The sequence below is a fragment of the Dipodomys merriami genome, unplaced genomic scaffold, assembly GCF_024711535.1.
Source record: "Dipodomys merriami isolate MVZ:Mamm:240054 unplaced genomic scaffold, mDipMer1.0.p SCAF_534, whole genome shotgun sequence".
In the NCBI taxonomy this organism is placed as follows: domain Eukaryota; kingdom Metazoa; phylum Chordata; class Mammalia; order Rodentia; family Heteromyidae; genus Dipodomys; species Dipodomys merriami.
Window position 1 is genome coordinate 83,630 of NW_027206107.1, and position 17,283 is coordinate 100,912.

The 17,283-nt window shown below is 50.8% G+C and overlaps 1 protein-coding gene across 9 annotated transcripts in view; it reads left to right on the forward strand.

Moving 5' to 3' along the window:
- Positions 1–17,283, forward strand: part of LOC138811522 (WD repeat-containing protein 62-like) — a 31,870-nt gene that overhangs the window by 8,580 nt on the left and 6,007 nt on the right. For 7 of the 9 annotated variants that reach the window (XM_069999236.1, XM_069999242.1, XM_069999233.1 and 4 more), the window contains exons 9-22: positions 942–1,131; positions 1,876–2,016; positions 3,704–3,882; positions 4,625–4,716; positions 6,918–7,043; positions 8,560–8,627; positions 8,707–8,828; positions 10,083–10,158; positions 11,307–11,418; positions 11,519–11,582; positions 12,602–12,733; positions 13,352–13,503; positions 15,875–15,927; positions 16,774–16,995. In XM_069999236.1, the coding sequence (XP_069855337.1) occupies positions 942–1,131; positions 1,876–2,016; positions 3,704–3,882; positions 4,625–4,716; positions 6,918–7,043; positions 8,560–8,627; positions 8,707–8,828; positions 10,083–10,158; positions 11,307–11,418; positions 11,519–11,582; positions 12,602–12,733; positions 13,352–13,503; positions 15,875–15,927; positions 16,774–16,995 (1,729 nt within the window). The remainder of the gene's footprint in view (positions 1–941; positions 1,132–1,875; positions 2,017–3,703; positions 3,883–4,624; positions 4,717–6,917; positions 7,044–8,559; positions 8,628–8,706; positions 8,829–10,082; positions 10,159–11,306; positions 11,419–11,518; positions 11,583–12,601; positions 12,734–13,351; positions 13,504–15,874; positions 15,928–16,773; positions 16,996–17,283) is intronic. The other 2 variants (XM_069999234.1, XM_069999238.1) reach the window with 1 other exon arrangement.

A 17,283-nucleotide genomic window follows, 5' to 3' on the forward strand; every position in this document is an offset into this window, starting at 1 on the left:
GCTGTGTCCAGAATAGAAGCCTCTTCTTTTTCTGCTTTTTCTCTTTTTGGTGCCAGTCCTAGGGCTTGAACTCTGGGCCTGGGTGCTGTCCTTCAGCTCTTCAGCTCAGGGTGAGTGCTCTACCACTTGAGCCACAGCACCACTTCCAGTTTTATAGTGTTAATTGGAGATAAGAGTCTCATGGACTTTCCTGCCTAGGCTGGCTTTGAACTGTTATCCTCAGATCTCAGCCTCTTGAATAGCTAGGATTACAGGCATGAGACACCAGCGCCTGGCTTCCCTGAGCTTTTTGTTCAAGGCTAGCATTATACCATTTGAGCCAGAACTCTACTTCCAGCTTTTTTTTTTTTTAACCAGTTCTGGGGCTTGAACTCAGAGCCTGGGCACTGTCCCTAAGCTTCTTTTGCTCAAGACTAGCACTGTACCACTTGAGCCACAGCTCCACTTCCAGCTTTTTCTGTTTATGTGGTACTGAGGAATCATACCCAGGCTTCATGCATGCTAGGTAAGCACTCTACTACTAAGTCACATTCCCAGTCTTCCAGCTTTCTTGACAACTAATTAGAGATAAGAGTTTTACCCTATCTTGCCCAGGCTGACTTTGAACTGCAATTCTGAGATTGCCTTCTGAGTAGCTAGGATTACAGGTGTGAGCCACTAGTACCGGGCTGTTGTCTTTTATGAAGTGAGGGAGGGTACTGGACTAGAGAATGCTGGGTGCTCAAAATGTTCTCAGTCAGGTAGGAACTTCCAGCTTGCAATTTCGACAAGAAGCCAAGGAGGAGAGAAAGCAGAGAGAGAAGGGAGTTGAAGTAGGAAAGATGAGCAGTAGCAAATACCACTAGGGATGGCACTGCTGGAAGCAGCTCTCGTGTCGCCAGAAGTGGCTCTTCCTGCTCACCGTGATTGAGAATGACTGATCTCCCATGTGGCCTTGTCAGCTTCCTCTTCCACAGGAAGGCAGAAGCAGTCTACCCTGACACAGTGGCACTGACCTTTGACCCTGTCCACCAGTGGCTGTCCTGTGTGTATAAGGACCACAGCATCTACATCTGGGATGTAAAGGACATCAACAAAGTGAGCAAGATGTGGTCCGAGCTCTTCCACAGCTCCTACGTCTGGAACGTGGAGGTGAGCTCCTTTCTCAGGCCTGAGCCACAGGGAGCACATGGACGCTGGGAGAGGATTTTATGTCTTCCTTTCCACTGGTTTATTTATTTATTTATTTATTTATTTATTTTTTGTCGGTTGTGGGAGTTGAACTCTGGGCTTGGGCGCTAACCCTGCGCTCTTCAGCTCAAGGAGAGCACTCTACCGCTTGAGCCACAGCGCCACTTCCGGTTTTCTAGTGGTTTATTGGAGATAAGAGTCTCATGGACTTTTCTGCCCGGGCTGGCTTTGAACCATGATTCTCAGATCTCAGCCTCCTGAGTAGCTAGGATTACAGGCGTGAGCCACCAGCGCCCGGCTATTTTATTTTTAATTACTTTTTTGGTGGGGCTTGAGCTCAGGGCCTGGGCACTGGGCTGCTTTTGCTCAAGGCTAGTGCTCTACCATTTGAGCCATGGCTCCACTTCTGCTTTTTTGGTGTTTATCTGGAGATAGGAGTCATACAGATTTTCCAACCCAGGCTGGCTTTGAACCGTGATCCTCAGATCTCAGCCTCCTGAGCAGCTAGGATGAAAGGCGTGAGCCACCAGCACCTGGCTGTTCCTCTTATGGTTAATGAGGAAAGCCTTGCACCATGCCTATTTGTCTTCATTTTGCTTTGTGTCACCAAAATGTAACTGTATAGCACAGCCACGCCATCATGGTGGGGGGGGGTTGGAAGGAGGCATGAGGAGCTACCCGTGGCCTTGTTCTTTGGAACTGTAGGTTTATCCTGAATTTGAAGATCAGCGGGCTTGTTTGCCATCCGGGTCTTTTCTGACTTGTTCCTCGGACAACACCATCCGCTTCTGGAACATGAACAGCGGCGGCTCCAGCTCTCAATGGCAGAGGAATATCTTCAGCAACGTGAGTGGCTTCATGGCGATCTCTCCAACTTCATTTAGGCCAGGACATAGAGGCAGACAGGAGTCTTGGGGAACCTGGATATGGGTCTTCCCTGGTCAGGGGGCCACAACCTCCTGGGGCAGTGATCTTCCTCAGTGTCTCTCTGGTCTTCTTTCCTGGGCTGCCAAGGTCTGTCTGCTCTGGGTCTCTGGGTCTGGGGGTGGGGGTGGGGTGTGGATGCAGCCACTCCACGTAGGTCAGCACATGCAATAAAGATGAAGTTGCTCCCCAAGTCTCGAATGGGAACAGCCTGATAGGGAATACCCCATGGGTGAAGTCAAGGGGACCTTCCCTGTCCAGCCAGCCCTCTGTGTGTGCTTCTGCTGAGAGCCTGGCACTGGCTGACGGAAACAGGTTGCTTCCCAGCCCCTTGCCAGGCTCATCTCCATTGATTACTGAAAAGAGAGAAGTGGAGATGTGGCTAAGTTGTAAAGCACTAAAAAAAAAACCTCAGGGACAGTGTCCAGGCCCAGAGTTCAGGCCCCACAAACTGACAAAAAAAGAAAAAGGAGTCTGGAGGAAACTAGTTCAGACTATTTTGGCAGCTCTCCAGGAAGCCCCTAGAAACCTCAAGTCCTTCTATCTTTCTATCCTGTTATTTGAGGGAGTGGCTCTCATCCTCATGATCTAATGTGGTTGCTGAAGCTCTAGTCATTGCATTAGATGTTCCAGCAGCAAGATGAAAGGAAGGCAGTGGACGGGTTCTCACTTGTGTTACATCTTAATGCACAGAGTTTACTCACAGACATCTTTTTTTTTTTTTTTTTTTTTGGTCAGTCGTGGAGCCTGAACTCTGGGCCTGGGCGCTGTCCCTCAGCTCTTCAGCTCAAGGCTAGCGCTCTACCACTTGAGCCTCAGCTCCACTTCTGGCTTTATGTGGTGCTGAGGAATTGAACCCAGGGCCTCATGCATGCAAGGCAAGCACTCTACCACTGAGCTACCTTCCCAGCCCCTCAAAGACATCTTTTTCTTTTCTTTTTTTTTTTTTTTTTTTTGGGGGTCCGGTCATGGGTCCTGAACTCTGGGCCTGGGCGCTGTCCTCAGCTCTTCAGCTCAAGGCTAGCGCTCTACCACTTGAGCCACAGTGCCACTTCTGGCGTTTTTTCTTTTTGCTTATGTGGTGCTGCGGAATCGAACCCAGGGCCTCATGCATGCAAGGCAAGCGATCTACCACTGAGCCACCTTCCCAGCCCTCTTTTTCTTTTTCTTTTCTTTTCTTTTCTTTTTTTTTTTTTTTTTTTTGTCGGTCGTGGGGCTTGAACGCTGAGCCTGGGCACTTGTGCTTTTCATCTCAAGGTGTGCACTTTACCACTTGAGCCACAGCACCACTTTCAGTTTTCTAGTGGTTTATTGGAGATAAGGGTCTCACGGACTTTCCTGCCTGGGCTGGCTTTGAACCACGATCCTCAGATCTCGGCCTTCTTAGTAGCTAGGATTACAGGCGTGAACCACCAGTGCCAGGCCCTCTTATTGTACAGAGTTTACCTGCTGTCAGGTAGAGTGGAAAACAGTTATTATTCCAAGTGGTGAAGTTTCCTGCTCAAAACTGGAGTTGTGTTACTGATGAAGAGGGATGTCTGGCTGTGGGGTGGCCAGCGGTGCTTCTGTGTGCATTGGAGCAGTAACCCCCGCTGTCTCCTTCCCACAGACTCTGCTGAAGGTAGTGTATGTGGAGAACGATATCCAGCACTTGCAGGACACGTCCCACTTCCCTGACCGGGGCAGCGAGAACGGGACACCTGTGGATGTAAGAGCTGGCGTGCGCGTCATGCAAGTCAGCCCTGATGGCCAGCACTTGGCTTCAGGTGACCGAAGTGGCAATCTGAGGCAAGTGTGCACCTCCTGGCTCTCCTGGGGGCCTCAGGCTGCAGGGAGGAGCTGCCATGGGAATGACTGACATGACCTTGGTTAGCAATCTTGTAGGCAGCTACTCTGGGGGCCGTAAGCTGGGAAGGGACTCCTAGATAGGAAGGCTCAAGTGAGGGTCACTGTTTTTTTTGTTTTTTGGTGCCAGTCCTGAGTCTTGAACTCGGGCCCTGGGCACTGCCCATGAGCTTTTGTGCTCAAGGCTAGCATGCTACCACTTGAGCCATAGCTCTACTTCAGGCTTTTTGGTGGTTGATTGGACATAAAAGTCTCAGGGAAGCTGGGTGCTGGTTGCTCACGCCTGTCTTCCTAGCTACTCAGGAGGTTGAGATCTGAGGATCATGGTTCAAAGCCAGCCCAGGCAGGAAAGTCTATGAACCGCTTCTCTCCAGTAAACTACCAGAAAAACCAGAAGTGGCACTGTGGTTCAAGTGATAGAGCGCTCACCTTGAGCTAAAGAGCTGAGGGACAGTGCCCAGGCCCAGAGTTCAAGCCCCGTGACGGACAAAAAGAAAAAAAAAATAGAATCTCGTGGACTTTCCTGCTTGGGCTGGCTTTCAACCATGATCCTCAGATCTCAGCCTTCTGCTAGGATGACACTGGCACCCGGCCTATCCTGGCCTTTTCTAGCAGGATACCCGGCAGGTGGGCGCAGGGGAGGAGGTATGGGCAGAGTACAGTGGGCAATGTGTCTGTTCCCCAGGATCCATGAGCTGCATTTCATGGATGAGCTGGTCAAGGTGGAGGCCCATGATGCCGAGGTGCTGTGCCTGGAGTACTCCAAGCCTGAGACAGGTAAGCCTGGGACTGGGCAGAAGCACGGACAGGGGTAACCTGAGGGACTGGGAGTGCCGTCCAGGAGCCCTGGGCTGCCTGGAACCTCACAAACAAGACACATGCAGGAGGCAGGGCTTTGCGCAGGTAGATCATGTTGACCTCCAACCCCAACAAGACCCATGCTGAGGAGTGAGTGGACATGAGGAGAGAACAAGAGTCCAAATGAGGTCAGCCTCTCCTGGAGAAGAGTGTGAAGGTTAGACAATAGTTTGTGCAAATTTGAGGCTATCAGAGTAGTTGCAAGATTATTATAGATCAATATGTGCCTATCTTCACCCAGCATCTGGCTCTTTTTTTTTCCGCCAGTCCTGAGACTTGAACTCAGGGCCAGGCGCTGTCCTTCAGCTCTTCGGCTCAAGACCAGCACTCTATCACTTGAGCCACAGCACCACTTCCAGCTTTTTCTGTTTATGTGATACTGAGGAATTGAACCTGGGGCTTCATGCATGCAAGGCAAGCACTCTACCACTGAGCCACATTCACAGCCCTCTTTTTTTTTTTTTTTTTTTGGTTCTGGGAATTGAACTCTGGCCCTGGGCGCTGTCCCTCAGCTCTTCAGCTCAAGGCTAGCACTCTATTGCTTGAGCCACAGCGCCACTTCTGGTTTTCAAGTGGTTAATTGGAGATAATAAGAGTCTCATGGACTTTCCTGCCTGGGCTGATTTTGAACTGTAATCCTCAGCTCTCAGCCTCCTGAGTAGTTAGAGAGGGCCCAGCCCTCTGTTTTTTCTTGTTTTTTGTTTTCGTTTTTTAATTTTTTTGGGGGGGTCCGGTCATGGGGCCTGAACTCGGCCTGGGCGCTGTCCCTCAGCTCTTCAGCTCAAGGCTAGCGCTCTACCACTTGAGCCACAGCGCCACTTCCGGCTTTTTTCTTTTTGCTTATATGGTGCTGAGGAATCGAACCCAGGGCCTCAGGCATGCAAGGCAAGCACTCTACCACTGAGCCACCTTCCCAGCCCCTTGTTTTTGTTTTTAATGGTACTGGGGACCTCATACTTGCTAATTGAGCACTCTATTACTTGAGTCGCACCTCAGAGCCAAGTGCTGGTAGCTCATACCTGTAATCCTAGCTACTTGGGAATCCTAGCTACTTGAGAATTATGGTCTGAAGCCAGCTCAGGCAAGAAAGTTTGTGAGACTTTTTTCTGTTTTTTTGTTTTGTTTTGTTTTTGCCATTCCTTAGCCTTGAACTCTAGGCCTGGGTGCTCTCTCTCAGCTCCTTTTCCTCAAAGCTAGCACTCTACCACTTGAGCTACAGAACCACTTCTGGCTTTTTTTATGATTATTTGGAGATAAGAGTCTCATAGACTTTCCTACTTGGGCTAGCTTTGAACCATGATCCTCAGATCTGTCTCTTGAGTAGTGACTAGGATTTTTTTTTTGTCGGTCGTGGGGCTGGAACTCTGGGCCTGGGTGTTGTCCCTGCACTCTTCAGCTCAAGGCTAGCGCTCTACCCCTTGAGCCACAGTGCCACTTCTGGTTTTCTGGTGATTTATTGGAGATAAGAGTTTCACGGCCTTTCCTACCCGGGCTGGCTTGGAACCTCGATCCTCAGATCTCAGCCTCCTGAGTAGCTAGGATGACAGGTGTGAGCCAGCGGTGCCCGCCGTGACTAGGATTTTATAGGGGTGAGCCACTAGTGTCCGGCATCAGTCAGACTCTTAGTTCTAGTTAACTACCAGAAAACCAGAAGTGGAGCTTTGGCTCAAACTGGTAGTGTGCTAACTTTGAACACACAAACTCAAGACACCATCCAGTTCCTGAGTTGAAGCCCCAGGACACACATACACACATACACACACTGGGTTTCACCTTCATATTGGGTTGCCTATGTCCCATGATCCTTATTCACATTTTACCAGTTGTCCCAATACTGTCCCTAAAAGCATCATGTTTTTCTAATTCAGGCTCACATTTGAGTTTTCTTGGCTTTTATTTATTTATTTATTTGCTCTTACTCTGAACATTTCCTCAGTCTTGATTTGGCTTTGGCTTTTTGCATAACATAAGCCAGTTATGTGGATGAATTTCCCTTGGCCCCAACTCTGGAAGCAAAGCCCTGCTTCTGCAAGAATGGAGAGCAAAGTCATGCTGCTGCTCTGAGGCGCCACGGCAGCCAGGCCTCCATTCGGAAGCAGGTTGCTTCTCTCCACTCACAGGACTAACCTTGCTGGCCTCGGCTAGTCGCGACCGACTGATCCACGTGCTGAACGTGGAGAAGAACTACAACCTGGAGCAGACCCTGGACGACCACTCCTCCTCCATCACAGCCATTAAGTTTGCTGGTGAGTGCCTTCCTTCCCCTGCCCTGCGTTTTGTTCAATGATTTTCTTTACTTGTAAGAAACAGCAAGAAGCCAGGCACAGTGGCTCATGCCTATAGTGCCAGCTACTCAGGAGGCTATGATCTAAGGATCGCAATTGAAAGCCAATCCCAGCAGAAAAGTCCATGAAACTATATCTCCTGTTAACCAGCAAAAAGCCATTAGTGGAGCTGTGGTTCAATGGTAGACTGCTAGCCTTGAGCAAGAAAAGCTCAAGGATAGTATCCATGTCCTGAGTTTAAGCCCCAAGACCAGCACAAAAAAAAAAGGGCGGGGGGACTGGGGTGGAGGGAAAGAGGGAGAAAAATGAAGGAGGAGGTAACAAGTTAGACAAGAAATGTGCTCACTACCTTACTGATGTAACTGTAACCCCTCTGTATATCACCTTGACAATAAAATTAAAGCTAAAAAAAAAAAAAAAAGAATCCCCTGAACCTTAACTGGAAGGGACAGCTAAGCTTGGCATTCAGACTCAGCCGGATCCAAAGACTGGATGTTTTAGTGTTTTGTTTATGAAAATTAATGGCCATAGATTTTACTTACAAAGTGAATAGGAGCTGGGCACTGGTAGGTAGCTCATGCCTATAATCTATAACCAGGAGGCTGGGATCTGAGACTCAAGGTTTGAAGCCAGTCCAGGTAAATAAATCTGAGACTCTATCTCCAGTTAACTAGCAAAAAGCCACGGTAGAGCTGTGACTCAAACGGCAGAGCACCAGCTATGGGTGAGAGCTCCAGGCTCAGAGTTCAAGCTTCACTATTGGCACATCTAACATTTTGTGTGTGTGTGTGTATGTTGTGTGTGTGTGCGCATGCACGCGCGCACACACACATGCACGCTGTGGTACTAGGGCTTGAACTCAGGGCCTAGGTGCTGTCCCTTACCTTTTTTTTTTTTTGCAGTTATGAGTCTTGAATTTAGGGCCTGGGCACAGTCTCTGAGCTCTTCTGCTCAAGGCTAGCACTCTTCTGCTTTGAGCCACAGTCTACTGGTTTTTGAGTGGTTCATTAGAGATAAAAGTCTCACAGGGATTTTTCTACCCAGGCTAGCTTGGCACTGTGATCCTCAGATCTCAGCCTCCTGAATAGCTAGGATGACAGGTGTGAGCCACCAGCTGTCTTGATTGTTCTAGATGGTCCCTGCTGGTCCCTGTTATTCTCACCTCCCTTCTGCTGCTCGAGCCGCTCACCCCTGCACTCCACATTGAAGACAGTGTCTCGCTGTGTCCCACTGTGTGCCTGGCCCTGTGTTGCTGGTTTAGCAGACCTGCCTGGCCTATAGCTCCATTTGTGTCCCTCTCACACAGCTCCTGTCCCCCACTCCCACAGACCCTCCCATCTCACCACCTCCACGAAGGCTTTCTCATCCTGGCAAGGTTGACAGGTGGCCCTGCAGTGTATCACCTGGCTGGAATCCCCCCTTTCCCTACCTCACCCACACAGCGTAGCCTGTCTGACCCACAGCCCTTTTCCCACAGGCACGAGAGACATCCAGATGATCAGCTGTGGGGCAGACAAGAGCATCTACTTCCGCAGCGCCCAGCGGGTAGGGTGGGGCCTCCTTGAGGGCCGGGGGTCTGGAGTTTCTTGGGGGTGTCCTCTGAAGGTCTGCTCTGCCCTGCCAGGCCTCAGACGGACTGCATTTCATCCGTACCCACCACGTGGCAGAGAAAACCACCTTGTACGACATGGATATTGACATCACACAGAAGTACGTGGCCGTGGCCTGCCAGGACCGTAATGTGAGGTGAGGGGCTGCGCTGTACCCTTGTTCACCTGGCCCCGGCAGGTTTGCAGGTCTGTCTGGGATCTGTCCCTGAAGTCTGGCCTTCTCCCTATCTCTCTGCTTTCCTCCACTGCTTCTGTGATCCCTGAGAAACTGGGGCAGAGGGATTCAGAGGGGTGCTGGGGGTGGGTAGGGATCCAGCAGTACTTCTCAGAAGTTAGGTTTCCCCAGGCTTAGCCACCAAGCCACAGAAGATTTCTTCCTGCCTCTCCTGGGAACCTGTGTGGGAGCCTAGAAGGTCACAGACTCATCCACCCGCCATCCATCCCCAGGGCCTATCTGGGCTGTAGAGTACTGGGGTCACCACAGTGGCAGGGGCAGCCGGGGTCCTCCTTCATGAAGCTCAGTGCAGAGATGGGGAGCAGTACCACCTCACCAGTCAGTGACAATACAGACTGGGCAGGGAGAGGAAGAGGCCAGTTCTAGGGGCCATGGAGACCCTAGAGAGACCTCTGACCCTGTCTGGGATCACTCACTTCCTAGAGGAAGGGACCTCAGCACTAAGCTTACTGGGGAGCAAGGGAGGGGAGAAGGACACTAAATCAATGAATGCTCCAATGCATAACCTCGTTATCACCTCATTCAGGACAGGGCTTCTGTTCAGGCATACATTGGAGACAAGAGAAGGGAAAAGAAAATGGCAGAACCAGCCACCCGTGGCTCACACCAGTCATCCTAGGTACTCAGGAGGCTGAGATCTGAGGCTCACAGTTCAAAGCCAGGCGGGGCAGGAAAGTCTGTGAGACTCTTTTCTCCAATGAACCACCAGAAAACAGGAAGTGGTGCTGTGGCTCAAAGTGGTAGAGCACTAGCCTTGAGCAAGATCTCTGGGATACTACCCAGGCCCTGAGTTCAAGACCCATGACTGATTAAAAAAAAAAAAGAGGGTAGCCGGGCGCTGGTGGCTCACGCCTGTAATCCTAGCTACTCAGGAGGCTGAGATCTGAGGATCGAGTTTCAAAGCCAGCCCGGGCAGGAGAGACCGTGAGACTCCTATCTCCAATAAAACCACCAGAAAACCGGAAGTGGCGCTGTAGCTCAAGTGGTAGAGCGCTCGCCTTGAGCTGAAGAGCTGAGGGACAGTGCCCAGGCCCAGAGTTCAAGCCCCACGACCGACAAAAAAAAAAAAAAAAAGAGGGTGACAGGAGCCAGGGGAAGTGGGTCAGGGTGCGAGGACCCTCTAAACCCTACACTGTTCCCCTACTCTTCTCCCAGGGTCTACAACACGGTGAATGGCAAGCAGAAGAAGTGCTACAAGGGCTCCCAGGGTGATGAAGGATCCCTACTGAAGGTGGGTGGGGCCCCACATAGGCACCCTGACACAGGGCCCTCCTGTCCTCGCCCTGACCAGTCTGCACCCACTCACACCTGAGCTCCAGCTCCAGGGCAGCAGGGTGTGAGGCGAGCACAGAGAAGCCAGGTCGAGTCTCTGACTTCCCCACACCAGACACAGGACAAGGTCAGGACTTGTCAGCACTTCTTGCCCAGGAGAGTTGTTCTGAGTTCAGGCTCCAGCTCAGCCTTAGGCTGTGTGCCCTTAGGTAGGCTCCCTCCTAACTCCTTCCTGCTTCTGGCTTCTGTCCAGGGATGGCTCTGTGGAGAGATAAAGTTTGTGCACATTCCATGCTTAGCCCTCGGCCTGGGGTGCTGGTTGTAAATTTTTTCACGTGAAAAATAGGGGTGTAAATTTCTTCATATGAAAAATGGAAGCTGAAGTTCATGTTCTGCTGGTGTGTGTGTGTGTGTGTGTGTGTGTGTGTGTGTGTGTGTGTGTGTGAAAGAGAGAGAGAAAGAGAGAGAGAGAGAGATTAAGGAGCCTGGACCCATTACCATTGCCAAATATCTATCATAAAAGGAGTTGTACAGGGTGCTGGTGGCTCATACCTGTAATCCAAGCTATTGAGGAGGCTGAGATCTGAGGATTGAGTTTCAAAGCCAACCTGGGCAGAAAAGTCTATGAGAGTCGGGTGTTGGTGGCTCATGCCTGTAATCCTAGCTATTCAGGAGGCTGAGATCTGAGGATCAAAGTCAGCCCAGGAAGGAAAGTCCATGAGACTATTATCTCCAATAAACCACCAGAAAACCAGAAGTGTTGCTGTAGCTCAAGTGGTAGAGTGCTCACCTTGAGCTGAAGAGCGCAGGGATAGCGCCCAGGCCCAGAGTTCAAGCCCCACAACTGACAAAAGAAAAAAGAAAAAAAAAATATGAGTCTTCTCTCCAATAAACTACCTCACAAAAGCCAGAAATAGAGCTGTGGCTCAAGTAGTAGAGTGCTACCCTTGAGCAAAAAAGCTATAGAAGCACTCCGGCCCTGAGGTCAAGCCCAGGGCCAGCACAAAAATAGGGGAGCAAGGTTGTTAGGGGGGCTGGGCTGCTTGGCCCAGGGCTTGGAAGTCGGGTGGCGTAGGCAGCCTGAGTGGTATGTGCATTTTTCCTCAGGTCCAGGTGGATCCATCTGGCACTTTCCTGGCCACAAGCTGCTCAGACAAGAGCATCTCGGTAATAGACTTTTACTCGGGCGAGTGTGTCGCCAAGATGTTTGGCCATTCAGGTAGGTGTGCCTCACTGCCAGGCCCTGGCACGACCTCCCGGGTGCCCAGCATCTCTCTGACTCAGAGGCAAGAGTGGCTTCTTCTCTGCTTTGCTTGCAGAAATCATCACAGGCATGAAGTTCACCTATGACTGTCGTCACTTGATCACCGTATCCGGAGACAGGTGGGACAGCCAGGGGTTGAGGGAGGGCCACATTGGCTGGGCTTCTCTGTGGGTATGGGGCTCAGCACACTGTGCTCACAGCGTGCCTGTGAGTGGAATGCACTTGACCAACTCACACCCACTTTGCCTAGGGATCACCTAGGTGGCATGCCCCGCCTGAGTTCCATCTCACACCTGACATTTATTTTGTTTCTCTTCTCTGAGCCTTACTTAGCTGAAAAAGAGATCACACTGTCTCTATCTTGGCAACTCGGATAAGCTTTATAAGCCCTGAGAAAGATGATTTATGTAACTTCTTTTTTTATTTTGGTGCCAGTCCTGGGGCTTGAACTCAGGACCTGGGCACTGTCCTGAGCTTTTTTGCTCAAGTCTAGTGTTCTGCCATTTGAGCCACACCTCCATTTCTGGCTTTTTGGGGGGATAGTTTATTGGAGATGAGTCTCACAGACTGGCTTTGGAGCACAATCCACAGACTGCAGCCTCCTGATTAATTAGGATTATAGGCATGAGCCACCAGTGCCTTCCATGATTCATGTAACATTCTTTTTCTGGTTGGTTAGGGCCTGGGTCCTGTGCCTGAGCTTTTTTGCTCAAGGCTGGCCTTCTACCATTTGAGCCACAGCTCCACTTTAGGGTTCCTGGTGGCTCATTGGAGATAAGAGTCTCATGGATTTTCTTGCCCAGGCTGACTTTGAACCACTATTAGATCTCAGCTAGGATTACAGGTGTGAGCCACTGGCATCTAGCATTATGTAAAATTCTGGTAGCCCATGCTGGGTGCTTTGCCCTTCCCTTTAATTTCCCATACTCTTCCCTCAAAGCCCTGTTCCTCAAGTCTCAAGACCCCAGAACAGACGCTGGGCTGCCTGGCCTGTCAGCCAGGGTGTAGATCTAAGCCCGAAGCCCTTGCATTCAGCTCTAGAGTGTCTAGAGATGGGGTCTTGGGCGTGGCAGCTAGGTGGCCCTAGACATAGGCATGGTGGTGATTGCTACGTTTCTTCTCCTTGTGGCCCTTGCAGCTGCGTGTTCATCTGGCACCTGGGCCCAGAGATCACCACCTGCATGAAGCAGCACCTGCTGGAGATCAACCACCAGGAGCAGCGACGACAGCAGCAGCAGCCCAAGGACAGGACGTGGGGTGACCACCCAAGGTCCTGGCAGCCACCTGTTCCCCAGGGGTACAAGCGCATCTGCTGCCTGGCTGCACAGGCACATTTTTTTTTTTTTTGGTCGGTGGTGGGGCCTGAACTCTGGGCCTGGGCACTGTCCCTCAGCTCTTCAGCTCAAGGCTAGCACTCTACCACTTGAGCCACGGCACCACTTTGTGGACTTTTTCTGCTTATGTGGTACTGAGGAATGGAACCCAGGTCCTGATGCATGCAAGGCAAGCGCTCTACCACTGAGCCACCTTCCCAGCCCTACAGGCAGATTTTGTAAACAAAGCTCCAGTGACTCACCGTGGGGCTCTGAGCAGGCTCTGAGCGCCCGGGCCATGTCTCAATTTCCCATAGTCCCCAAAGCTTTTTTCCTCTACCCAAGGGGGATTTGACTGCTCTGCCCCCTGTCCCATCACTGTGCCCTTGAAGTGGCCTTTATCACCCTTGCTGTGTCTCATTTTCTAGATGTGGAGAGGGTCAAGTAAGAGGCCTCCCCCTCCATATGAGTGGCCAGGGAGCTTGGCACAGGGCCTGGCTCCAGGCAAGTCCCCCTTTCTCTCCCCCCACCCCTGCTTATCTGTATTTCCTTTCTGTCATTCATCTTGGTGTTAGGCAGGAGACCTACACATCCATGCCCAGCGAGATCCGATCCCTCAGCCCTGGAGAGCAGACAGAGGATGAGACAGAGGAGGAATGTGAGCCAGAAGAGCTGGTGAAGACCCCATCCAAGGATAGTTTGGATTCAGGTCTGGAAGGGGGCCCAGGTAAGGGTCCCTAGGCGGTTTTGAAGTGTCAGCGTGGAGAGTCATGGCTGGATCGTGCCCACTACCTCAGTTTTCAGCTCATGGTGTCAGCCAGCTCTTTCAGTGTAATGCTAATCATGCTCTTCATTGGCTTAAACTGGATGGAGAAATTTTTTTGGTTGATGTTACTGAATATTCAAGAAGATTGGCTTTGCCAGGCACCGGTGGCTCATGCCTATAATCCTAGCTACTCAGGAGGCTGAGATCTGAGGGTCACGGTTCAAAGCCAGCAAGGAAGGAAAGTCCAAGAGATTCTGATCTCCAATAAACCACTAGAAAACCGAAGTGGCACTGTGTCTCAAGCGGTAGAGCGCTCACCTTGAGCTGAAGAGCTGAGGGATAGTGCCCAAGCCCCCCCCCCAAAAAAAAAAAAGAAGATTGGCTTTAGGCATGGCTGAGTCCATATTAAAAGGAAGCTATTTGAGAAAAAAGCCGGAAGTGGTGCTGTGGCTCAGTGGTAGAGCACTAGCCTTGAGCTGAAGAGTTGAGAGACAGCACCCAGGCCCAGAGTTCAGGCCCCACAACTGACAAAAAAAATTAAAAAATAAATTAAAAAAAGGAAGCTATTTGGTTGGGTGCCAGAGCTGAAGCCTGTCATCCTAGCTACTCAGGAGGCTGAGATTTGAGGACTGCGGTTCAAACCCAGCTAGGGCACGAAAGTCTGTGAGACTCTTATCTCCAATAAACCACCAGAAAACCGGAAGTGGTGCTGTGACTCAAGTGGTAGAGCGCTAGCCTTGACATTTTCTATTTCAAACAGTGATTGGGTATAGTAGTAGTATATGCCTCTGTCCCATCTGTGGGGGAAGCCCAATCATGAGGCATGGTCAATTCCAGCATGGTAGGCAGAACAAGTGGGAGGATCCCAGTCCAGGCTGACTTGGGTATAGAGTAAGATCCATCTCAAAAACAACCAATACACACAAGGTAAAGGAAGCTAGCTTTCTCCATCTTTTGGTTCTGCTTTTCTTTTCTTTTTTTTTTTTTTTTTGGGTCCAGTCGTGGGGCCTGAACTCTGGTCCTGGGCGCTGTCCCTCAGCTCTTCAGCTCAAGGCTAGCGCTCTACCACTTGAGCCACAGCACCACTTCCGGCTTTTTTCTTTTTGCTTATGTGGTGCTGAGGAATCGAACCCAGGGCCTTGAGCATGCAAGGCAAGCGGTCTACCACTGAGCCACCTTCCCAGCCCTGGTTCTGCTTTTCTTCATGCTGGCTTTATTCTCTGCAGATTTTCCCTTTACTGGGGGGAAAGATGCCCTGCAGATTTATAAAGCAAATGAAAGGTTTACTGAGTTCAGGAGAAGTGAGTCTTCTTTCCTAAACACTCACCACAAGTTCTAGGTGTGAATCATGGCTTTTGTCAGCCCCAGCCAAAGATGGGGATACATGGAGGTCAGGGAGGTCATGGGAGGTTAATACAACAATGGGTGTTTTTCCCCAGAAGATAACAGACTGTTGCTCAGGCAAAAGAGGCCACTGGCCAGTAGTGCAAGAGCTTTTTAAGTGAATTCCTTTTTGTGTATGTGTGCTGGTCCTGGGACTTGAACTCAGAGCCTGGGCGCTGTCCCTAAGGTTTTTCATTTAAGGCTAGTGCTCTACCACTTGAGCTAAAGTGCTACTTCTGGTTTTCTGGCGGTTCATTGGAGATAGAATCTCATGGACTTTCCTGCCCAGGCTGGCTTTGAACCCTGATCCTCAGGTCTCAGCCTCTTGAGTTGCTAGGATGACAGGTGTGAACCACCAATGGCCAACTTAACTTTTTTTTTTTTTGCTAGTTCTGAGGCTTGAACTCGGGGCCTGGCCACTGTCTCTGAGCTTTTTTTGTTCAAGGCTAGCTCTCTACCACTCTAGCCATAGCACCATTTCTGGCTCTTTCTGTGTATGTGGTACTGAGGAATTGAACTCAGGGCTTCATGCATGCTAGATAAGCACTCTACCACTAAGCCACATTCCCAGACCCTAGCTGAACTTTTTTGTTATTGTTGTTAGTCATGGGGCTTGAACTCTGTGACTGGGTGCTGTCCCTCAGCTCTTCAGCTCAAGGGAAGCGCTCTACCACTTGAGTCACAGCGCCACTTCTTGTTTGCTGAGCAGGTTAGTGGAGATAAGAGTCTCATGGACTTTCCTGCTCCGGCTGGCTTTGAATCATGATCCTTAGCTCTCAGCCTCTGAGTAGCTAGGATTACAGGCATGAGCCACTGGTGCCCGGCCCAGCTGAACTTTTAATGTATAGGTTCCTGTGTTGTGCGTCATCTAGGAAAATGCTCATTTGTTCAGCCCATGCATCTCTCGGGTGTTTTGTTCCTTTGTCACGGATCCTATATGTCTCCTCAGATCCCCAGTGCCTGCTGACCAATGGCAAGCTGCCGCTCTGGGCAAAGCGGTTGGTAAGTCTTCCAGGACAGTGGGCTGGCAAAGGAGGAGTCCTGCCTATACTCTTCTTCCTTTGGGGAGCCCTTTTCCCTTTCCAGATGTTTTCTCTCCCTGAAGAACCCCATTATTCAGGGTCAGGTCAGACAACCCTTCATTCACAATCCCCTACACCCCATGCCAGGGGCTGTTCTAGACATTGGGGTTACAGCAATGAGCCCTTGACAGGCTCATTGCTAGTGTGGGAGTCGGACAGTAGCCATGGTGAATAAATGAGAGAAATCATGTCATGTGTTAGGAGTTGAAACCTGTGGTAGAGGAAGACAGGTTAGGAAGGAAAGAGGGAGTGCCAATGACAATGTAAGTTAAGAAGAAAAGGCCTCACAGACTAGCTGCTTAGAGCAGCTAGGATTACAGGCGTGAGCCACCAGCGCCCATCTGTCCATGAGATTCTTTTTTTTTTTTTTTTGGGTCCGGTCGTGGGGCCTGAACTCTGGGCCTGGGTGCTGTCCTTCAGCTCTTCAGCTCAAGGCTAGCGCTCTACCACTTGAGCCACATCGCCACTTCCGGCTTTTTTCTAATGTGGTGCTGAGGAATCAAACCCAGGGCCTCGAGCATGTAAGGCAAGCGCTCTACCACTGAGCTACCTTCCCAGCCCCCATGAGATTCTTATCTGCAGTTAACTACCAAAAAGCTGGAAGGGGGGCTAGGGTTCAAGTGGTAGGGCACTAACCTTGAACAGCAAAGCTCAGAACAGTGTCCAGGCCCTGAGTTCAAGCTCCAAGAGAGAGGAGGAGGAGGAGTTTCTGGAGAGACTCGGTCATTGGAGTTGCTGACTGCCTGACCGTCCCCTGTCCCTCAAGCTAGGGGACGATGACGTGACAGATGGCCCTGGCTTCCATGCCAAGCGCAGCAGCTACCAACCACATGGCCGCTGGGCAGAGCGGGCTGACCAGGAGCCCCTGAAGACCATCCTGGATGCTCGGGCCCTGGATTGCTACTTTACACCCATGAAACCTGAGCATCTGGAGGACTCGGTTGTGGACACAGTGGAACCGCAGAACCTGGAGGATCTGCTGGGTGAGGTATGTCCTCCACACACAGCCTGGCCTGCCACCCCACCCCCATTGCATCTGCCCACCCAGGACAAGGGGACCTCAACATTCTCACTCTGAAATAGGGCTTCAGGGTATGGTGACTTCCCAGGCCAGACAAGGAATCTGCAAGTGGATCACAAAGGATTTAAGAGCTTAATCCCAGAGTTAGAGGGAACGTGTGTGTGTGTGTGTGTGTGTGTGTGTGTGTGTCCGTGTCCTGAGGCTTGTGTGTGTGTGTCCATGTCCGTGTGTGTGTGTGTGTGTGTGTGTGTGTCC